Here is a 22952-nt window from a genome sequence, read left to right as displayed (position 1 = left end):
AAAGAAAGAAAGAAAGAAAGAAAGAAAGAAAGAAAGAAAGAAAGAAAGAAAGAAAGAAAGAAAGAAAGAAAGAAAGAAAGGAGGAGGAAGAGAGAGGGAGGGAGAGAGGAAGGAGGAAGGGAGGGAAAGAAGAAAGGAAGGGAGGGAGGGAGGAAGGAAGGAAGAAAAATAGGGAGATAAATTTACTTTTCAGAATTCTCTTCCTAACCAACTTTTCCGAGCTGCATCTAATCTGTAAAACAGAAGATATCCATGCTTTCTTCCCCAAAACTCCTTCACCCAGACGCTCACGGCTTTGCTTGGATGTACCTGATTGTTTCTCATGCTTTTGCTTGAACCCAAGAATGAGTTACATGGAGGCAGCGTCTGGGAAGACAACTCACTCCAGATGGGAGAACGCTAGTTCCCTGGAGGACAAGATGAGCCCCCACCTTCCTCTCCCAAGAGACTATTTGGAAACATGTCCATATTTGAAAACTGTACTCAGGAAAAGGTTTGGGGGCTCTGGGTTCCCTTTTTGGCTTGTTTTTTTGCTTGCATATTTATTTCATCCAACCTCCTTTTTCCAATCTTATTCTCTTCTTTGCCTCTTTATGTCTTCTATGCTCTGCCCGAAGAAAGTCACAAAATTCGCCTCATCCTCTCCCTCTACCTTCCACGTGTACAAGTCATTCCCTCCATCGAAGATGCCAGACCATGCTCACTCCACCTGCTGATACTTTTTGAGAAACATACAATTGCCACCCCTGCAAGGAGACTTTCTTCATCCGATTCCCTCCAAGCAAATGGGATCTCCTTCTCCTCCAAGCTTGGAACGCTCAGAGCCCCTTCTGTGTGGCTCCTGCATGGGTCCTATACAGGGTCACTTGCTTTCCGCACTGTAAGCACTGGGCTTGTGACGGACCACACTGTACTCTCCCTGAGTCACCTGGCACTGTGCCTTGCGTGGGTAAGTATTTGCTAATTGTGTGGAATTTGGCTTTGTGCATATAGAATTACCTTTCTTATCTTCCCAGAACTGTGTATAGGTGAGGCGAGCAAGCCAGAGGTCATTCCCACCTCCAAGAATTTGGAGATAGGACAATAAGATTTCCCTTGGAGATAGGGTTGCCAGACTTAGGAAATAGAAATACAGGATACCTAGTTAATTAAAATGTCCGAGAAACAATGAACACTTTTTAGAATAAGTGTACCCAATGTAATACTTGGGACACACATAAACCGAACAGTCATTCATCGTTTCTCTGAAATTCAAATGGCTGGGACTCCTGTGCTGTGTCCGGCAACCCTACTTTGAGAGTTCAACCATAAAGAAGGAAGGAGAAGAAAGAAGAAAGAAGAAAGGGAAAGTCACCTTTGGAAGTCAGAATGGGTCCTTCAGCAAGACTTGATTCCAATTGGAGAATATAGGGAAAGCGTATTTACAGAAACACTTCAAACCTATTGTGACATATCTTAAGAATGTGCGCATCGGGGAGGTGGGGGTTGGCCAGAGATGGAAACTGGAGGGTGCTCTGATCTCATTGTGGAGAGAGACTCACCAGGCCTTTGAGTGGCCACTGGGATCACTCCAAAGTCCCCATGTTTGCCAGGAAAACTTACTAATCAGGTGTCCCATCGCCTCCTGGGACTGAGTGTGCTGATCTGGGACTCGTGTCTATTCAGCCTCTGCAGGGCGACTGTTAAATGTCCTTGGGGTTCTTCTGCACCATTTTCTCTTGTGTCCCCAGGGGACACCCAGTGACAGTAACTTGGGTTTTCTTTCAATTCCCTCACTCTGTTTTGCTGGCTGGCTACCACGGCAAATGGCAGAATCCATTTCCCCAGGGTCTAAGGCCAAGAGCGTAGGAAGCAGCCTTTATCAAATGTTTCCTCTATCTTACGTAATCCTTGTAACAACTCCATCCCGGCTTCAGAGACACAGAAATCGACCTTGAGAGATGTCGTGACATCTCCTCCCAGATCACACACTCAGTAAGTGGCACAGCTGGGACTCAAACCCATGGCTTCTTCCCGTGCTTATTAACCTTCATTGACATTTTGACAAGCCTCTTTCTTTGCATACACATACACCCGTGGTTTTAGAGAAATAGTCTCAAGTTATATACAGTGTTTGGAAATTTTAAAAAAGAAACTTTAAAAAATTGTTTAAAATTTTTATTTATTTTTTTAAAGATTTTATTTATTCATTTGAGAGAGAGAGAGAGAGAGAGAGAGCACAAGCAGGGGGAGAGGCAGAAGGAGAGGGAGAAGCAGGCTCCCCACCGAGCAGGGAGCCCAATGTCGGATTCGATCCCAGGACCCCGAGATCATGACTTGAGCCAAAGGTAGATGCTTAACTGAGCCACCCAGGTACCGCAAATCTTTTTTAAAAAATTCAGCAAGGTGTGGGGGACATCCTTCCAGGTATGTGCTCCCAACAGCCATGCCATAGAACCATGCAAAGTAGAGCTTTGAACATTAACAAATACTTTGGCAACAAAAACAAGCTCAAGAAGATTCCAGATACGAAATCCAAATGTGAAGGAGTAAGAAATATTCATCCTGGAAAGAAACATCCTCACGCCCTCTCACATCCAGGGCCATCAATAAAAGCCTAATAATCTGTTTCAAAGCCACTGGATAGCCACCCACAGGCAGCAGAACCTTTCCATGCTCTGTTTGAGGGGAGGACGGAAGGGATTTGAATTACCATTTAAAAGGCTTTACCCAGGTTACTAGGCTGGATCCTGGATCAAGGGAGGGGTGTACCTCAAACCAGAGACCCTAAATAGCAGGGAAAAGGAGGGTCTGTAAGGAAGCACAAGGGGGAGACCCCGGCCAGTTTCTTTTTACACCTGCTGTTTCAGAAGCGGGTCACTGTTGCGACTATAAATTAATCTGCTGTAGGAAAAATGATTATAAATCACGGCTTTCTTGTCATTCCCAATATACACATCTCCAAACCCTTCCCAGGAGAGCTTCTGGCCTGCCCACGGACTTAAACCACCCCAGTGAGTCATGCCAACAGGCCGTTTGGTCAGAGTGCATTTCCATAATTAGAACCTGTGACCGTCAAGTCCAGCCACGAGGCTCTATCACAAGGACTTATCATGAGCGCTGGTTTCTTAGCAAAAACTGACCTGCTAAAATGTCAGGGCTTTGCGTTTTTGTCTGGGGTTTTGCCATGCTGTTAGTAATGTGGTCAGCTTCTTCTGATAATAAATAGTTGTAAGGGGGCTTTCCCAAGTCTTGCTTCATCCTCTTAACTGCCCTATGGGGTAGAGGTTCTTACTGTCCCATTTTGTAGATAAACACACTGAGGCTCAATGGGGTGAAGGACATTGTCTGAGAGGGGACACGGAGGGAGCGGTGGTGCCTCACCTTGAACCCGAGTCCACTGACGATGGATACTAGATTTTCTGCCTGCGGCACAGGGCTGAGCTTCTAGAATATTCTGAAGTAGTTTGGTTTAATCCTCATGATCTCTACAGGACCTCCTCCTCTCTCAACCAAAGTTGTTAGGCCTGCACCTCATTCCCTTAGGGTCCCCGGTGCCTGTTTGGCTGACTGGTGCCACTGGACAGCCCAGAGAAAGCAGTGACCCAGAAAGGCAAGGAGAAGCATTTGCAGGCAGGAATGCTCTGGTGTCAGATACCAGGGGTGATACGGCTGGTCACGTGCCACACTCCATCGTGACTTTGTGCCTTTGGTACGTGCTGTTCCCTGTGCCTGGACTGTCCTGTCCTGGCCAGTCCCTACTCCTCCAAGATTCAGCCCAAAAATACTGCGGCTTTCTCCGCACCGTGGAAATATCAACTGTGTTTAAAATCTAACTCAGCGTCATTATTTTAAAAAGCCAACGCAAGGCAACAATTTTTTTAACTTGTTTTTAATACATGAGAATTTTATACCTCATGTGAATTTTATACCTAATATGTGAATATTATGCCTAATACATGAATTTTATACCTGAGGTAATTTATGTTTTTGTATTCGTACCTCCAGTAAATTTTACATATAAAATATGTACATTTGTATATAAAGCTGTAAAGCAACAAAACAGTATCATACTGTGTATGGGTTTTATAATTCTCATTTCCACTCACCATAGAATGGATATATTTTATATCAGTAAGTACTGATTTACATAAGTTTTTTTTTTCAGAATACTTAAAAAGATATAAAACTCATAAATGCTTATCACCACAAATAATTAAATAGTACTAAAAGATATAAAGAAGAAAATAAACAACACAGAAAGCCCTCCTTCTAGAGAGAACCATTGTTAACATTTTGGCGAACGTTGCCTGTACGCACACAAACACTCAGGCAGTTTCATAAACAGGCTCAAGCTATATATTGTTTTGTAAACCTTTTTTATTTTTTAAAAATATTTTACTTATTTGAGAGAGAGCGAGCAAGAGCTCGACAGAGCACAGGCAGAGGGAGCGGCAGGCAGAGAGAGAGGGAGAAGCAGACTCCCCGCTGAGCAGGGACCCCGATGTGGGACTCGATCCCAGGACCTTGGGATGATGACCTGAGCTGAAGGCAGATGCTCAACCAACTGAGCCACCCAGGCGCCCCTTGAAAACCTTTTTAAACATTCAGCAGGGCCTTGGCGACATCATTCCATGTTTATACATATAGCACGAGATTAATCGTTTTCATGGCTCCATCATATTTTATTATGAGATTATAATTTCACATTAGACCTGAAATGCTAGTGATGACCATTCATTTTCAGGTTCTCGGGGATTTGAAACAACACCGTGATGAACACCCTTGTAGGCACAGTGTTCTTCCCGGAAGAAGGGGGACAGATGGAAAACTCAGTATGTACGACTTTGGAGGTCTCCTCTGATTCCAGCAGTGCTTAAAAGTGCTCACCACGAAGAGTCTGAAAGTGTAGCCAGTGGGCAGAAGGACCAGGAGTGATTTGTACTCTTGTTTACTCTTCTGTCCTTTTCGTGTTCTTCTACGTGTCTTTCATCAGGTTGACTTGAGTAGGAATGTGTGTTCACATCGTGCATCAGTACGAGCTTTAGAACCACTCAGGTGTCAGCCCTGGGGGCCTTCTCCCTCCGGTGTCCTGTGTGCACGCTTGCTGCCATCAGTCGCCATCACTGACAGAGGGCTGCTCCGTCCTGTCCCTCCGTCCTGTCAAGCCGTTGGCAGGGGGTGAGCGTGGAGGAAGGCAACGGCTCGGGGTCCCCGGGTAGCCCCTCTCAGGGGGCACCCGCAGTTAACGCGGCCGGGCCCTCTCCGGGTTATGAGCTCAGTGGGTTGTGCTTGTGAGGGAGAAGGCCTGCAGGACACACCAGGGCAAGGAGGCCTTTCCTGCCTGAACTCATGGGCAGAGCTCCTTGTCCCCCTTGTACCTCCAGGCTGGCAGCCTGTGGCAAAACTCCCCCACCCCCAACGTCTCCTTCAGCTGCTGCCCGAAGTGACCTGGCCACCAGAGGGAAGCTGACTGCTTCTGGGCGGCAGCTGTCCCCTCCCCCAGAAAAGTCTAAAAGGACGCAGAAGATGTCTTCAATGTTTCCAAAGAGGTCACTGATTGAGTGGGCTGTTCTGTGTTTGGTTAGCGCTGAGACACTTCCTCTTTCACTTGTGTCTCATTCAGGCTTCGTCCCTCCCCCCTCCCCCTTTTTGGAGACTGAAAAAGGGGAAGGGGAAAGAAAACCGAAAATTTCAGATATAGCTGCAATGCTGGAACCCGTCCCTGGGGGGTTGGGGGGCTGCGGGAGGCACGGGCGGGGGGATGCCGGCACCCTCCAGAGGTCACAGAGAGAGGCCTCTGGACCTGGCCTTTCTCCCACCCCTCACGCTGGCTGTAGCTCCCACCCAAGTAACCCTCTGTGCTCCCGGAGATCCTTGCAACCCCGGGTTCTCCTTTTTAGGGAGCAGATTTCCTAAAGTAAAAACTCAAGTCGGCTTTGGTTCCCTTCATTGAGTTGACTATTCATCTGCAAGCCAGACAGATATAGGGAACACACACGCACACGCACACACACGCAGATTGTGGTAGTTTTTGGAAACTGTCTGAGGCACAGAAAGTAACTCGCCTGACAAGACATCAAAGGACTGCAAAGAGGCCACAAGCAGCGAAACCCTTCGAGACTGCCTCGCAATTTCTACGTGATTAACGATAAGCATCTACTTGCTCCAGTAAGTTGAAGCAGAACTGTAACATTTTATTTGTTCCGGGAAACAGTCACTGAAGTCACAAGTCATAAATAATAGAAGATAGAAAAATCCTCTCTTCACCTAATGGACTCCAAGATCTCTTCCTTAGCTTTTCTGCTAATGGCCTCCCCGGACTTGGCACCACCCGAGCTGCCCCGTGACCGAGAGATGGAGCCTCAGTGTACAAGCAGGACTTGGTCCAAAAGACCATTTATAAGTTGGTTGTTTGGAACACAGACTGCGTTTTCCCTAAAATCGATGTTTGCCAGGGTGACTGGGCTCTCGGGTTCCCCTTGCACAGTTCTCTCTCTCTCTCTCTCTCTCTCTCTCTCTCGCCCTTGGCTGATACCAGCTGTTCTGAGTCCTCTCTCTCTCTTATGGCTCCTGGGTGCTTGGGGTCTTGGGAGGGTTGTCTGCAGGGCGGGTGGGAGAGATCAAGTCAGCTCTTGCTTTCCGGGTATAGCCCTGGCTCAGCAGAATTTCAATGTAAGTGAATTTTCTTTTCCATCTTCTTACCTCCCAGGAGCATCCAGGTCCCAGTGCCTAAATCACCCAGATCATAGGACCCTCCCCAATCTGCCTTATCTGCTCTGGGATGCTCTTTGGCTGAGCAACCCTGTGACTCTCAATTACTTACTGGTTTCCACTCCCAGACCAGTCAGACTTCCATTTCCCCAGAGCAGCTGATACCAGCTGAGGACTAGGGGAAAAGTAAACTGAGCAAGTATGAATTCATACTAGTGGGTAAATGACTGAAACCCTCTTAACGTATTCTCGTGACACTTGAGAATCCTTGTGGGCAGTAAGTTATAAAGGATGAAAACAAAGGGGTTAAGGATTTAGAAACTGCACACTCATGAGTGGGACGCTCACCCTGTTTCCAGAACATTGGCAGACAGTTAGGAAACAATCCTTTTTTTTTTTTTGAAAAAATGTCGGGTCACAGGTTCAGAGACTAGGGAATCTCCCCTCAGTGAATCGGCTGGTTGTCTGCCAGCTCACCCTTGAGAACCCCCCAGTGGATAATCTGCTTTCATATACACAAAACCATCAACCAGCTTTGTGTGCCTCATCATGAAAGCTTAACAGATAGCAAAGGATCACCAGATGTTTGTGGAAAGTTCTAACATGAAAGAAAAAGACCCAAACAGAGGAAACAGCAGAACTCAACTTCAAAAGTAGCATAGTTCATAGCCATAGAGAGACAAGAGAAGACATTTTACCCATTAAATGGGAAAAGGTGCAAAATAAACACTCAGAACAAGAAAGAGCATTTGGCTATTAAAGAATAGGATGTTTGGGGGGAAATGCTCAAAAGAAAAGACTAGATGAAAACTTCAGAAAACAGTACAAAAAGATGGATGGAAAAATACTGAAGATAAGAAAAGGAGAGCATCCATCCTGAAGTCCCACATCCAGAAAAGAAGAAAGAAATTTTGCAGAATGGAAGGATAAGAGACTCAAGATTGAAGAGCCCACTGAGCGAGCAACAAAATGAATGAGGGAAAAAAGAGCTCAGACCAGGTTACGTCTTTTAAAAAACATACAGCGGCACCTGGCTGGCTCCATCAGAAGAGCATGTGACTCTTGAGCTCAGGGTCGTGAGTTCAAGCCCCATTTTGGGTGTAGAGATTACTGATATAAATATATTTTTTAAATGTATAAAAATAATTTTTAAAAAACAAAAAGAAATCAACTGAAAGGTAGAATACATTTTTCTCGGCAGGCTCCACTGTCAAAGAGACAGAAACTGTCGTTCAAGGCCATCCAACAAAGACGGGACATAGAAAATTCCCAGGTTCTCAGTTTTTCATTTGGAACTTCTGGAGAACTACATCAAAGATATAAGGAGAACCAGAGTCTTAAAAACCTCAACCATCCTTGAGTCATCTTTATCTTACTAGGAGAAAATTCTCCGTGGGCCTCTTGTACTCTGCACATCTTATAAGTAGAGATATTGACTGTCTTTGTTCCATACTATTCACCCAAAATGCTTTTATAATAAATAGTTACGGAAAAGAAAAAATTGTATATACTTAAAAACCATAGATTTCTTCAGGGCTCTAAGGAAAAAGGGAAGACTCCAAGATCTTCCTTTAAAAAAGCAAGTAACATAAGGATTAGAAATCGAAATCATTGAATGTCAGAAAAAAATGGAACAAACCCTTCCCAGTGCTGAGGCAAGATGATTTTCAACCTAAAATTCCATACCTGTCCAGCGAAACTCTCAGGCAAGTATGAGGGTAGACTAGAAGCATTTTTAGATAGGAAAGATTTCAAAATATTTATTTCTATGTAACTTTATTCCAAAAGGATCTAGGGCATGTGCTACTACAACCAGAGGAGTAAACCAAGAAGGAGGAAGACACAGAATTTAAGAGAAAGGATCCAACAGAGCAGAGTATAGTCGCAGTCCCAGGCTGAGAGCTGCAGAGCAGGCCCAGAGAGGGATGGTTCAGACGGGTACAGGGGATGGAGAGCTGCAGAAGAACAGCTCCCAGAAAACAAACAAACAACGGATGTGCTTAGGCTATGCAGAAAATATTGACAACAGAGATGATGAAGCCATTTTTTTTTAATAATAATTAGAGGAGGCCTAAGAAATTTGGTAAATGGATTTTTCATAATTTAAAAAGAAAACCAATCCAATAACAGAAATGAAATGATGATTAACTCCAGGTGAAAATAAAGAGTTCTACAAGAAAGAGAGCACGGGGGCCCCTGGGTGGCTTAGTCCATTAAGCATCCGACTCTTGATTTTGGCTCAGGTCAGGATCTTAGGGTCATGGGATCAATCCCACATCAGGCTCCGCACTTGGCACAGATTCTGCTCGTCTCTCTCCCTCCGCTCCTTCCCTCCATCCCCCAATAAATAAATAAAATCTTTTTTAAAAGAAAAGGAAGAAAGCACGGTCACAGTACACTGCTGGGCTCTGCAGCAAACAATGAGTAATTATCATAATAGAAGCGCTGACTACAGAGTCAGTCCAAAGTCACTGTGATACAACTACATGGGTGGGGAGCGCGAGATGGGCAGTGTGAGGATACAAAGGAGAGTTCGGTCCCCATATATCACGGCAGCAAGTCAATAGATACCACCTTAAACTAACAGAGCAAGAAATCTCATTATATACATCCCGTTCAGAAACGAACAAAAATACTAGGGAGAACATCTAAGAACCTCCTGGAAGTTGGTCTCTAGGGTGAGGCTGTTACTTTTCATGACAACCCTTTCAGTATGATTTGGCTTTTAAAAATGTACTTGGAATATTTTCATATATTTAATAATTTTTAAAGAAAGTCCAAGAACTAGGAAAATGAACGATAGATTGGTTGCTAATCTGAATAGATCTCTAGCGAAATCTCAGTGAGTAAAATTCAGAAGCTGTAGGGAAGTGGTTGGGGGGCAGGGTGAAGAGGTAAAATTATCTCATGAGTTCATACTGGTATGTTTTAATTGTACTGTGGTTATTTATGAAAGTGTACTTGGTTTTGGAAAATATATGCTAAGGTATTTAGGAGTAATGAAACATCATGTCTGCAACTTACAAATGGTTCAGAGAAAAATTATATATAAATGTACTTTACATATATATATTCTTTTTATTCTAAAAATAAAGCTTAACGAACATGGGGTACTCAATTTTTTAAACAATAAGCATTAAATACGTTGAAACTATACAGAAATAACGTATCCTTCTAAAACTTAGGGACAACCATAAAGTGAATTTAGTTTAAATGAAAAAACAAAAAATTCTAGTTAATGAATACATGAGTTGAATGAGAAGCCAATGAATAACTTTTATGTTCCAGATACCTTGAATGAAAGTCTTTGCCCTTAAGCACCTCACAGTTTAAAGAGACACTGAGGAAATATTATGATCATTGCAGTAAGGACAAACCTAGCAGTATGCACAAGGTAGTGATCATTGCAGAGGAGGGAATTTTGTGTTGCAGGAGGTGGGGTTAGGGAGAGCTCTACTGAAGAGTTAAACACAACTCAACGAAGCTTCTCAGGGCATAAGAAGGCCACTGGATCAAAAGGTAAAAAGTCCAAAGTAACTCATTTGATCCCTAAAAACCACAGGAGGTTTGTGCTACTTTTATCTCCGTTGTACAAACCAGGAAGAGATGCATAAGGCTAAAAAAATGGATGCTGGCCACATGCTAACGAACAACAGGGGTTCCAAGGTTCAAGCCCAGACCATCATCTTAGCCCCTGCACTACACTGACTGACTCTTGGGATGTCTGGAGACAGGCATTCAGTCAAAAGGCACAACGTCCCAGAAAGCCAAGAAGCATCTCAGACACAGCGAGGCTGATGCATTGATTTTCTCAGTTTAAATTTGGGGACCAGGCATGATATGGATGCATTTCACTGAAGACTGGGTTCAGGTAAGGGTGGAAATGGGCACTGAGGTCAAAGAATGACTTTGGACACTTCAAGATCCACGCGGAGTAAACAAACTAGAGACTGAGGTGATCACTGGAGTTGAAAAAATGACACATTTATTTCGTTAGTCCTCTAAGGAGAGACAACATGGGGTTAAGGCGGGAGAAGGTAACCATCAGACGGGGCTGAAGTCGTCAAGAAAACACGTTGTCTGTCTTTCCTGGGGAGTGAGAAGGCCTATTAGGGTGAAGAAAAATCAGAGAATGGTAAAATGGCCTGAGCTTCAAAAACATAGAGGCTGCATGATCATAGTAGGACAACGGCTTGGAAATGAAAACTGGGGCTCGGGAGTATTTCTGAGTGACCGTTGGGAGGGAAGAAGTGATGTTCAGGGAAGAAAGTTGAGTGTCCCTTAAGGTGAGATCTTGGGAAGAGAACTTTGGGGGAAAGGGGGAGGTGTGAAGGAACAGGCTTACACAGGACTCGGGTTTTTGGGGGGGTTCTTTTGTAGGAAGCTGCTGAGTCCAACGGAGTCTGGAGAGCATGGGGCAAGAATGACCCGAGCTGGGAAGGAAGGAGGGCACGAGCAGTGGGTGGGCTTGTTTGGCGGGCTGCTGGAGGCCCACACCCCTGCGGGGAGAGGGAATGGCGATCAGGTCAGGATCTGTCCTTGGCAGTACGAGATGGCCTGACCCAGCCTGACCCACTACCACGCCCTAACGTCTGCTGGGCACCGGGATGTCGAGCTGTGGGCCGGGGCGGGGGGGGGGGGTCCTCTGCTTTCAGACACAACTTCCCAGTGCTGAGGGGCTCCAGGGGTCAGAGCTGGCTCCTCTCATCTTCCACGGGAGAACCGAGAGGCCCAGAGAGGGTAACCGGCCTAGCCAAGGCCACACAGCTAGCTCAGCCCTAACGCCCGCCCGCGACCGTCCTACTTCTCTCCTCCGCTCCCGCACACGCATTTCGGCTTCTCAGCACCAGCGAGGCACAGAGGGACGCATCCCCGGGCGGAGAGAAACCCCGCGGGCGTCTCCAAGCCGGGCCCCCGCCTCCGCACCGCCCGCCTCCGCGCGCTCCACCTGCGCTTTGCGGTTGCGGCCGCGCCCAGGCCGCTGCAGGCGCCGCCGCCGAGGAAGGGAAAGTCCGAGCGGTGACGGCACCGGGGCGCGCGCCCGGGCCGTACTTCAAGCTGCGGCCGCGGCTGACTTATTTTGGAGCCGCCTGGTGACATCAGTCACGCCGAGGGCGCTCCTCAAACCCGCGGCCCCCCGCGCACCTTCGCAAAACAGGCCAACCCGCGAGGCCGGCGCGGCCCGGGGGGGCGGAAGGGGACAATGGGGACTGACTTCGACGCCTCGTTCCCCGCTCACGGCGACCAGGACCCCGACGGCGGATCCACAACTACGGCTCCGAGCCTGCCGGAGAGCCGCGCACGATGGGGCGTGGCTCGCGTGAAGGGGCGTGGCGGGGCGCGACGGAGCGGCGGTGTGGTGCGCGGCGCGATGGGGCGTGGCTTTGCGCCGGCGCGGGGCGGGGGAGGGCGCGCTGTACGGCGCGGGGCGCGACGTGCGGGCGCGCAGGGGCTGCCGCAGGAAGCGGGCGGTGTCCGGTGCCGGCGGGGTGAGGGCAGTGTTGTGGAGCCGTCAGATCCCGGCTGTGGCCTCCCGGGTTGGGGGCTTGGTTGTGGAGGATGGGGACTGTCGCGGTCGGTGGGGAGGGATGAGGATTTGGGCGGGGCCGCCGCGGCGGAAGCAGGGGAGGACGGCGGGGGACGGGGGCGTCTCCGGAGAGCAAGGCCCTTTGAGGAGGCTTCCTCCGGGCGGAAAGACGAGGCGAGACTCCCCGGGGGATCCCCACTCCACCCCAGCCAGGGACCGGGTCGCAGTTGCACGGGCCCCAGGCCAAGGTGCGGGTTGCTATAGCAACCGGCGGGGGCGGCCAGCTTGTCGAGGTTTGCCCAGGATGTACTGGTTTTAGCACTGCAGGCCTCCAGCCCACATGAGCGATCCTCTCCTGCCTCCCGCGGTTCCACCCAGGGTGGCCAACCTTTCACACTGCCTTTGTAATATTAGGGCGAAGGCACCCTGCCCAGCACTTCCCCGACCAGGCGCAGGCATGCCCGTCCTTGTAAGGCAAAATCTTCGATGGGAGCCTACCTTCCTAAAGGTAGGTGGCCTGCAGGAGGGCACATTTGGTTATTATTTTGTCCTGTAGGATAAGTGAAAGGTCAGCCCGGTTGGGGAGCCCTGAGGACGATTTTATACACATATCAGAGCTCTGACATTAGTGACCTCCGTTTGGGAATCTCGCCCTCGCTCTGGAACCCCAGGATTCTGATGTCCAACGAGAACGAACAGACATTACATTAGCTTGAATTTTCCCATCAATTGTCAATCATTAAACTGGAAAAAAAAAATCTAGAGAATTAGGAACTATGATGGGTTCCAGAGAGTGAGTCCACAATTTTTTTTTCCCTTTTCTAACTCAAAAAGCCTCGTGGTGGAACAGCTGTTTGACGCATTCAGAAGGAAGGATGACAGCCCTACAGAGGAACACGATGTGAATGGAAGAAACCTGTCATTGTGAGTCTGGCTTTTGGTTAGTCACCTGATGTCCTCCCCAGGGTGACATGACTTTGAGGCAATAAACTTCAGTGGCTGAGATCTATTACCAGCCTGCAGTTAAGTTACAGAAATGGCAGGACTTACATCAGTTCTCTTTTTGTGTGGTCTGGAACATCTTTGAGTCACCTTGGAAAAGAGTATTTTTCATGCGGCCCTAATGAGTCAATTCATAATATTGTTACCCCAGGGACAGAAGGAAATAGGGAATCAGGTTATCCTCTTTATTCTCTTACGGTTTTTGTAACAGGAGCAGGTTCCGTAAGAGGAGCAATGAACTTCGCGATTTTTCTTTTCACCTTTTCAGCTACCCTCCCCAAGAAATGGATTGGAAATGGGGAAGAACACCGGTTGTTTGGTGCGAATAATAGTAAAAAAAAAAAAAAAAGGCAGAAATGAGAGATGTATGTGGAGGATAGGCAGATTCAAGTCACCGGAGTGGATGTGCATTGTCTATCTGATTGCTTGTGTTTTCCTGGTAGATGCAAACAGTACAGCACTCTGAACAGACTCTAAAAACAGCTCTCATCTCAAAGAACCCGACGCTCGTGTCACAGTATGAGAAGTTAGATGCTGGCGAACGGCGCTTGCTGAACCAAGCCTTCAAGCCGGACAATGATCTGTTTGGACCCATTACCCTGCATTCACAATCAGACTGGATCATCTCCCATCCTGAGGCTCCCCAAGACTTCGAAGAGTTTTTCAGTGATCCTTCTAGAAAGGCACCGTCTCCAGAGAAACGCAGTATTTATATACAGTGCATTGGTATACACTGGTAACGTGCTGGATTCGGGTTGGTTCGCACTGGGCCTGCTGCCAGGGATAGCCTGGGCTGCTGATCTCATTCAAGGGGGCAGTTTTATGATCATTTTTTGACACTCGTTACAGCAGTGGAACCTTTGTACCCAAATCGCCTTAAAAAGGGACATTTCGTTTCTTTGTAATTCATGTTCACATCAACGAGTGATAAAGGTTTATTGAAAATCTAGAGTTAGTTTGCTTCTAACTTCAAATTTCTAATTATAGACTGAGAGACTGAATGTTTAATCATCCTCAAGTCTGTCTTGCATTTTTTTTGTCTTCTAGGGTCTCTGGGAAACACCAGAGTTATCAGTGAAGAATATATTAAGTGGCTGAAGGGATACTGTGAAGCATTTTTCTATGGCTTGACAGTAAAACTCCTAGAACCGGTTCCTGTCTCTGTCACAAGGTGTTCCTTTAGAGTCAATGATAACACACAAAACCTACAAATTCATGCAGGTGAATCAAACAACTTTACAATTTGAATTGAGGAAAGGAGCTATTAGATACATGTACGGTTATATATATATATATCTCACATGGACTTTTTTTTTTTTTCAAATAGGGCATATCCTGAGGTTCTTAAAAAAGAACAAACCTAGAGATGCCTTCTGTATTGTGGGAATAACAATGATTGATCTTTACCCACGAGACTCCTGGAATTTTGTCTTTGGACAGGCCTCATTGACAGATGGTATTTCTTTTTGACATTTTTGGTAGAAGTTTCTTCACCTTGAGAGTTGTTTGAACCTGTTGATAAAGGGAAGAAAGTCCAACCAATTATCGTTTTAATACTTCGGACTATGTTATTTCTGGTGTATGGTGCTACGCTCAGGAAGTAGTATGCTTGGATTCTGATGATCGATGAGTCATGCACTACCTACATGACCTTGAGCCAATGATACCTATTTTATTTTTTATTTTTTAAAAGATTTTATTTATTTATTTGTCAGAGAGAGAGAGTGCACAAGCAGGCAGACTGGCAGGCAGAGGCAGATAGAGAAGCAGGCTCCCCGCTGAGCAAGGAGCCTGACGTGGGACTCAATCCCAGGACCTTGGGATCATGACCTGAGCCGAAGGCAGCAGCTTAACCGACTGAGCCACCCAGGCATCCCAATGATACCTATTTTAGAGAGTCCTTTTGAGATAGTTTACCTGTGCTGATATATAAAAAGTGTATACGTGGGCGCCTGGGTGGCTCAGTGGGTTAAGCCGCTGCCTTCGGCTCGGGTCATGATCTCAGGGTCCTGGGATCGAGTTCCGCATCAGGCTCCCTGCTCGGCAGGGAGCCTGCTTCCCTCTCTCTCTCTCTCTCTCTCTGCCTGCCTCTCCATCAACTTGTGATCTCTCTCTGTCAAATAAATAGATAAAATCTAAAAAAAAAAAAAAGTGTATACGTATGCCTAGCATCCATATAGATGTTCTGCACAACAGATGGTAAATGTCAGTAATTCAGGGACGAGGTGAATTAAACATGTTAAGGATGTTTGTACTATCGTTAACATAAGTGAAAATCCTGCTGTTCTTCAATTCTTTTTGTAGATCTCTTGCATAGCTAGAGTGACCATAGGCTGATTTACAAGTGTGCAACGTTTTTATTCTGTGGCTCATGACATTATTTTACTTCTGTAAAGTCAACTTCAGTTTTCGATTTGAGATATAGTAAACTTGACTCACTGGGAATTCTGCACCGTAATACTGAGGGTAGAAAAGGATCTGGAAGTAAATCCCATTTTTGCCTTCTTGTATTTCTTTCTTTTTGCCTTCTCTCCACTCCTTTTCTCTCCACCCATCCGTTTGTGCTGTAATTTCTCTACCCTCGTCCACTAGGATCTGACAGGTTTGAAGGGGAGTCCAGTGCACTGAGGGGAGTGGTGGTCCATTTGCACTCTGGGGCTGGGGAGTAGGTACCCAGGATTGTGCTTTCAGAGTACCAGTTTGACTGTCCAGGTGTCACATCAGCCTTGGGGCTTGTTGGGGGTGGACCCTTTCTTTAACAAATGTTTTTTTTCTATTAGGCATTTCCCTTTCTGACACATTCATTAGAGGTGGGAGCCCAGGGCACCACAGAGTCTCTTCCTCCCCCTGCTCCTTCATTGGTGACTTCTCCATTTACATTCCTAGAGTGTCCCCAACCCCCTCTTGGAGACTCTGGCCACTGCTGTCTTTCTGATTTTTCAAGAGCTATCTTTCTATCAGAAATAAACTTTTTTTTTTAAAAGAAGATTTTATTTATTTATTAGGAAGAGCTCAAGCTGGGGGTAGAGGGAGAGAGAGACGCAGACTCCCCACTCAGCAGGGAGCTCCACATGGGGACTGGGGGGAGTCCGGGGCTCCATCCCAAGACTCTGAGATGACCTGAACCTAGGGCTTAGATGCTTAACCGACTGAGCCACCCAGGCACCCCTATCAGAAATAAACTTTTATGAGCTGAATTTTTCTCTCTCCTTTTATAATTAACCTGACAGTGATGGAAACATAAAAAAAAGGTTGAAAAATTTTACCTAGACATTGCTAGCTAATTTATCTTATGGCATTGGAGGTGGTCAGGAGGCATTCTCCTAAAATGTTTCTACTTTAAGGCCCCCCCTTTTTTAGTAAGTTTCTTTCTTTCTTTCTTTTTTTATAAAGATTTTATTTATTTATTTGACAGAGAGATCACAAGTAGGCAGAGAGAGAGGAGGAAGCAGGCTCCCCACTGAGCAGAGAGCCCGATGCAGGGGCTCTCTATCCCAGGACCCTGAGACCATGACCCGAGCTAAACGCAGAGGCTTACCCACTGAGCTACCCAGGTGCCCCTTTTAGTAAGTTTTTTGAATAGTGCATGGCCTGAGAGAAGGTGTAAGCTAGCAGCACTGATGTGCTGGGCAGTGAGATAATATCTTACTATAAGTGACTATACTCTCCAAGTTTACAAAGATGGGGGTTTTAAAATGGGGAAATACTTAATTACTAAAGAAAATAATCTTACATCCGTAAGTTTATTAGAAGGAAAAAATGTTCTTGCTAAAGGTATTGTAGTGAAATATGCCCACACTTGGTTGGCTAGAGGATAGAGGAGGTCAGCTGTGACAGGAGGAGGCTTGGGTTTTCCTTAACTTTCAGAATGTTCTCTCTCTCTCGCTCTAAATATCAAATATCAGGCAACTCTTGGAAGGGTGGGGTGAGGAGCATTCTCTTTGGATCAAGTTGGATTGGACAAACTTACTATGAATTCATTTCTTTAACAACAACAAAAAGCCTTTTCAAAAAATGCCTTATTTTAAATCACAACGGAAAGAGGCATAAATAAAAGTGATAACGTAAACAAGTCACCTTATAAAACCATGCCCTTTAGAATGCGTTGTGCAGCAAACCCTGTTCTCTATGTGTGCAGAAGCTTCAGTGTGACAGGAAGTCATTACAGGAGTGTTTATTCTGGTCACCCGACGGCAGCCACATAGAGTCACGCTCTGAGTGAGAAGGGGGAGGTGGGAGGAGGTTCTGTGTGAGGGCATGGTCTCCACCATGGTCTCCAAGCCTCAGGGCAGTTGCAGGAACCCTCGCTGACCCGTAGGACCTAGAGATCTGGTTGTCGTGTTCCTAAAGAGTAAAGTCATGGCTGCATGGTGTGTGTGTGTCACCATTTTTCCTTGCTCCTCTTGGAGTCCTTGATTTGGACTACTCTTTGAGAAAAAAGACTAATCTTAGAGGGGAAAAAATTCTGGAATTTTCCATTCTCAAGAATTTGATCTCGAGACCATTGAATCTTACAGGGCAGGGCAATGTGGCTAGCAGAAGAGCTAGACAGGGAAATCTGGGGCAAAATTCCTCCTTTGTCTTGGCAAACTATAAGCATATTAGACTGTGAATGCAGTAGCACAGATTTGTACCCAGGGACAGATGCCCAAACGGGCTCTCTTTGTTGGTTTTTCATCCAGGAATCTTACTCCCATTCTGTTGTTGCTTGTCCTCCTCTTCTAGGTGTGGGGATATTCAGCTTTGCCAGGTACGGCAGTGATTTTTATAGCTCACACTATGAAGGCAAAGTGAACAAGCTACAGAGAGTATCTTCCAGTGACTATTCCATTTTTGATAACTATTATGTCCCTGAAGTGACCAGTATTTTGCTGCTTCGTTCCTGTAAGGTGAGTCATTAAAAACAAAACAAAACAAAAACAAAAACCAACAGTATTTTTTAAAAAGCTCTTAATTGTCTAAATTGTGTATAAACAGTCCTTCAGGTCCTAATTATAAATGAGTTTGTATCAGCTTGCATACTTGTGATGGATATTGATTGAAGTCATCAATAAAACAGAATTAAAATGGATACCTTAATACTGAGATTTACAGTATCCATGCTGGCTTTTTGTCCTGTTGGTGACGCGCAGCCTTGGCTGTCTGCATATCCTCGCCACTAGTTTCATTGCAGAATTCTGCTATGAGTAAGGTAACTGACTCTTTGAGGCTGTGGTGGCCACCAAGTCAAGCTGTTCTTGGAGGCCGCTGCTCTCAGGCATCGTGAGAACGGCTTCCTTTTGGCCCAAAGCAACCTTCTCCCGCCATTAGTTCTACTGACCGCTCCTGACCCAAGCCCTGCTCTTCGGAAAGCCCACCTCCTGATTCCCTCCCCCACCATCTCCGTAGCCAGAAACATGGGCTTTTCCTGCAGCTGGGAAGTTGTGCTTAGACACTGCAAGCTATAGTGTTTTCAGAGTGTGTGCCCATGTCAGCCTCCCCTGGCGTGCCCGCCAACATGCAGATTAAGTGCCCTTCCTCCCTAACCTGCTGACTCAGCATCTGTGGGGGAAGGGTCCCAGAATCTAAATGTCTTAAGTGTCCCACTGGTCTAGTGCAGCAGTTGTAACCCAGGGGTGAGTTTTCCCACCCGGGGACTTCTGGCGGTGTCTAGAGACATTTCCGGTTGTTGCAGTTGGACAGTGGGCGTTACTGGTGTCTGTCTAGTGGGTAGAGGCTGGGGGCGGAGCTCAGCATCCTATAACGCATGGGACAGCTGCGTCCTTCCCCTGTCCCCAATGTGCTTATGCAAAGAATGATCCCACCCAACAGTCAGCTGTATCAAGGCTGAGAAACCCTGCTCCAGGGGAAGTAATGAAGTGTAGGGAGGAAGGCGGTAAGACACTTAGGGAAATGAAGGATTAAGTCTTTGGGCTGACTGAAGTTTTGGTGAGGACAGTAAGGGAGTTGATCCCTGTAAATGCGCTTCTTTGAAAAGCAAGGAAAAGAAGGCCGGTGTAACTCTGTGCTGACGGTGGCGCCACCAGGCCTCGCTGTGTGTGTCTTGCAGACTTTAACCCATGAGATTGGACACATATTTGGACTGCGACACTGCCAGTGGCTCGCATGCCTCATGCAAGGTTCCAACCACTTGGAGGAAGCTGACCGGCGCCCCCTCAACCTTTGCCCCATCTGTTTACGCAAGCTGCAGTGTGCTGTGGGCTTCAACATCATAGACAGATACCAGGTAAATGAGGGGAAGAAAAGGAAGGAGGGAAGTGGTTATCTAACTAGCAAACTGCCATTTTCTATTAGGCCCTTCTGTGGAGCTATAATTTATCAGAGGAAATTAGTGCAGAGATAAGCAGGAAGCTGTGGTTTGAAAAAAAAGAAAAACACACAAAGAAATCTCCTCTTAAAACTGCCTTGCCTCTGAGCGCCTTGCACTTGCGGCTCCGTGAGAAACCGTGGGGGAGTATCTAGTCCCCTTCGCTAAGTGCCAGAGAACTTGACTTGGGAGAACAGGCTGAATGCTAATGTGCGTGGCAGAGTTCATTTTTTTTTAAACCATAAGTATATGTGGAGATGCTTTATCTTCCCACGTATGAGACGGGGATATGCTGTTCACGCACAGGAAAGGATGAGTTTCTTGGAGGAAGAGGGACAGTATGTAATCTCGGTACGTGTGTGCATGTCCGTGCATCCACGCCAACCCACAAATGCGTCCATACCCATCACATAGCTCCTCGTGGGTGTGACTACTCACGCAGCGATCTTTACGTACGTGTGTCTGCCTATACCTTTGTGCACACTCACACGGGGACCACTTGCACATCAGCTCGAAAGCACTTGCCCAGTGCCCTGTGGAACATTCGGCATGTTGAGAAAAGCATAATCCTCCCATCCAGAAAAACCTGTGAGGATGTGTGTTTCTCTTTCGTCTTTTCTCCCATGCACACTTCTGGCCGCCATCTGTAGTCGTAGTTTGTGTATTTTTGGCAACTGCTCCTTCACCCGGTGTGTGTTCCACACTCACAAACATCTTTATCAGACGGAACATCTTACGGGGCTAATAGGAGCCACTGATTGAGATAATGGGATTTAGAAGTCAGCGAGTTTCTCCTGCCTCAAACTATTTTGCCCTGATTTATGAACGTGTGGATCTGGATTTTGTTTCTCAAGGCGCTGGTGAGGTGGATTGACGGTGAGTCTGCTGACAGCCCTGGAGTCAGCAGGGAGCACAGTCGGGAGGATCACGTGAATTTACCAAAACCTGTGGAAGCCTTTAAGGAATGGAAGGAGTGGATAATAAGATGCCTTGCTGTTGTCCGGAAATAAGGACCTTCGCCTAGGAGTAATTCCCGTAAACCCTTGCACATTATGCTTTCCCTTGGATGCCGTACTTCCTTAGAACAAACTGCTTACTGATTCTGCCCTGTGTCAAGGAACAGAATGGAACCTTCTTTAAAGCATCTGAACTTTGAAATGAGGCTTACTTGGAATGCTGACAACTATAAACCCTCCCTCTTCCATCTTAGCCTGGTCGTGGTAGTGAGCTCATCATTTCCATCCTTGAAATACGTTTATATCTCACAAGGGAGCTAGGACTAACAGATGAGTAAGTAAATATAAAAATCACTGTTTATGTCCCAAGAAAGGATATCCAAGGAATGTAATTTCCAGGGGGTGATTTTTGACTCATTTCTTAGAAGGAGTGCTCTGCCTCCTGTAGACCCAGGCAAGTCACCTACTCCATGTACATCCCTCGTCTGTGGACCGTCCTTCCCAGGGGGCCTGCCTGCTCTCCCTTTATTCGCTGGTTGTCCCTTGAGCCTGAAAGAAGCGTTAGTTCACTTGGGGCTTGGCGGCTTATAAAATGTGACCTCCTCTCGACCATATTTACAAGTGAAACTAACAGGACTTGTACAACACACATAGTATTTGTGAAGGGTCTTGCTCATAATTTGTTACAATGGGCCTTATGTTTGTGAGTGTTGCCCTTTTCCTGTAGGCTTCGAGCAGGTGTTAGGTTTATTCCTACGATAGTATCACTCTCACTTTGCACTGTGCAGTGTTCACTTGAGGAGGGCGGAGAGTGTGATGGGATGTCCTGTTGGTGTGGCAGGAATGCCTGTGTTGGCCTGTCAGGCTGTGATCATCGGCTGGATTTCCACTGTGGGGGAACAGGTTGAAAACCACAGGCTTGACGAATCACCTTTACGAGAGCAATGTATCTCACGCACCTAGAAATTAGATCAGATCATTTGAACGCTGGTGAGCAGATTGCCTTTTCCACGTTCCCATCTTCACCCGGAGGGTAAAACTTATAGGTAGTTTTAAATTTTGAAGTTTGGAACCTAAATTCTTTCCATGTTAACTTTATTTATGCAATGCGATCGAAAGCACATATTCTAACTGAACATGCTTTCCCTTATGACATTCACCTTCCTTGATGAGACCTCTTAAGATCATTTACAAAAAATGGTGATTTGTGTTCAGACTCATTGGAGGGCAAACACTTGGTGGTTCTAATATGAAAAGAGAACCCAAGGGAGCATGGACTTTTATGGATTCTGTTACAAGTTTTATTTCCTCATACTGTTATTGGCCCTGTGTTCAGTTTTCTTCTGTTTTCCCACAAGGTAAGCACAGGTTTGGCCCTATAGGTCAGCATGAGTTACAAACCTACACATTCAGATTTGGCTGCGTGTGTAAATTGGGGGGCACGATTGTTTGGACAAGACTAGAGTCCATTTGTACCAACTCTGCACGGAGAGACCAGGAAAATGTCTTCTATTTAAAGAATCAAATCATGAGAGTCCTGTTAAAAGTTGGACAGATGTTAAGTTTAATGTAATGGCCATTTATTCAGCAATCATCAAGTGTATAATATTGCCTTGTATTTACTTTTGGACAATTTCTTAGGGTTAAATTTAAAAACTATAATTTGTTTACTGCAACTACATTTTATGTACTATAGGTGAACCTTGTTTTGAGAAATGATTTTCACTCAGTAACAAACGGAAATCCACGCAGAGCTTGCTTTGCAAATGCTGAATGAACAAACAGGGAAGAGCACTAGTAGTTTTCCATGGTCTACACACCGTTCTAGAAACAAGCGAATCGGAAATGTTTGCGTTGGCGCCGGCGGAATTAGTCGTCTCCCTTCGGTCAGGAGAAGGATTAAGCAGCAACATTTTAGTCCCCAAAGCCCTGTAACTGCGACGGCCGGACGGAAGAACATGGCCTTCCCCGGCTCGCCCCCTGCAGCCCCGAGGGCCCCACCGCTCCCCCCCCCCCCCCCCCCCCCCCCCCCCCCCCCCCCCCCCCCCCCTCCCCCCCCCCCGCCATCAAGGCCATGTGCATTCTGCACCCGAGGGTCGGGGTGCTGCGGGCAGGCGGCGCTGTCCACCCCTCCACCCCCGCTCCACAGCTGGGGGCTCGGTCCTCGTGCGCCCGCAGCGCTGCACCGTGCCCCGCCCCGCCGCGAGCGCGCGCGCGGCTCGTCCCCGGCCCGCGCCCCTGGCCGTGCCCGCGCGCCCCCGGCCCACAGCGCAGCCTCCACAGCGAGGGGGCGCAGAAGCCGCGGGGAGCCCGGCAGATCGGCGCGGCGGGCGGCGGAGCAGTGAGTGCGGGCGGGCTCGGGGCGCGTGTGCGCTGCGCTGGCTTTCGGGGGCGCGGCGGAGCCCCTTCCGCGGGCCGGGGCCCTAAGCTAGAGCGGCGTCGTCCACTGCGGGGAGAGCTCGGGCTG

The 22952-nt window shown here is 47.0% G+C and overlaps 1 protein-coding gene across 5 annotated transcripts; it reads left to right on the top strand.

The window, feature by feature from the left end:
• Positions 1 to 12114: 12114 nt before the first annotated feature.
• LOC111158130 (archaelysin family metallopeptidase 2) lies at positions 12115 to 21799 on the top strand. 5 transcript variants are annotated; one of them, XM_022520002.1, is made up of 9 exons: positions 12115 to 12182; positions 12635 to 12728; positions 13055 to 13144; positions 13666 to 13948; positions 14270 to 14443; positions 14550 to 14678; positions 17948 to 18111; positions 19272 to 19448; positions 20384 to 21799. In XM_022520002.1, exons 4-9 carry the CDS (start codon positions 13666 to 13668, stop codon positions 20537 to 20539), a joined length of 1083 nt encoding a protein of 360 aa, XP_022375710.1. In that variant the 5' UTR covers positions 12115 to 12182; positions 12635 to 12728; positions 13055 to 13144; the 3' UTR covers positions 20540 to 21799. The 5 variants fall into 5 exon arrangements, with proteins under 5 accessions (XP_022375710.1, XP_022375711.1, XP_022375708.1 ...); XM_022520000.1 differs by lacking the exon at positions 12115 to 12182 and adding an exon at positions 12193 to 12468; XM_022519999.1 differs by lacking the exon at positions 12115 to 12182 and adding an exon at positions 12193 to 12513.
• The last annotated feature ends 1153 nt before the right edge of the window (positions 21800 to 22952 follow it).

The sequence above is a fragment of the Enhydra lutris genome, unplaced genomic scaffold (assembly GCF_002288905.1).
Source record: "Enhydra lutris kenyoni isolate GAN:26980312 unplaced genomic scaffold, ASM228890v2 scaffoldscaffold57, whole genome shotgun sequence".
NCBI classification, from domain to species: Eukaryota; Metazoa; Chordata; class Mammalia; order Carnivora; family Mustelidae; genus Enhydra; species Enhydra lutris.
The sequence above is the reverse complement of the archived record's forward strand: the minus strand, read 5'-3'. Positions and strand labels throughout refer to the sequence as shown.

What these genes read in the sequence shown, in the direction of transcription:
- LOC111158130 (XM_022520003.1), top strand. Translation starts at nt 13,666, where the DNA reads ATGCAAACAGTACAGCACTCTGAACAGACTCTAAAAACAGCTCTCATC. An exon ending in ACAGGCCTCATTGACAGATG is followed by an intron (nt 14,679 to 17,947) that starts GTATTTCTTTTT and finishes CTCCTCTTCTAG; the next exon opens with GTGTGGGGATATTCAGCTTT. An exon ending in ACATCATAGACAGATACCAG is followed by an intron (nt 19,449 to 20,383) that starts GTAAATGAGGGG and finishes TTGTTTCTCAAG; the next exon opens with GCGCTGGTGAGGTGGATTGA.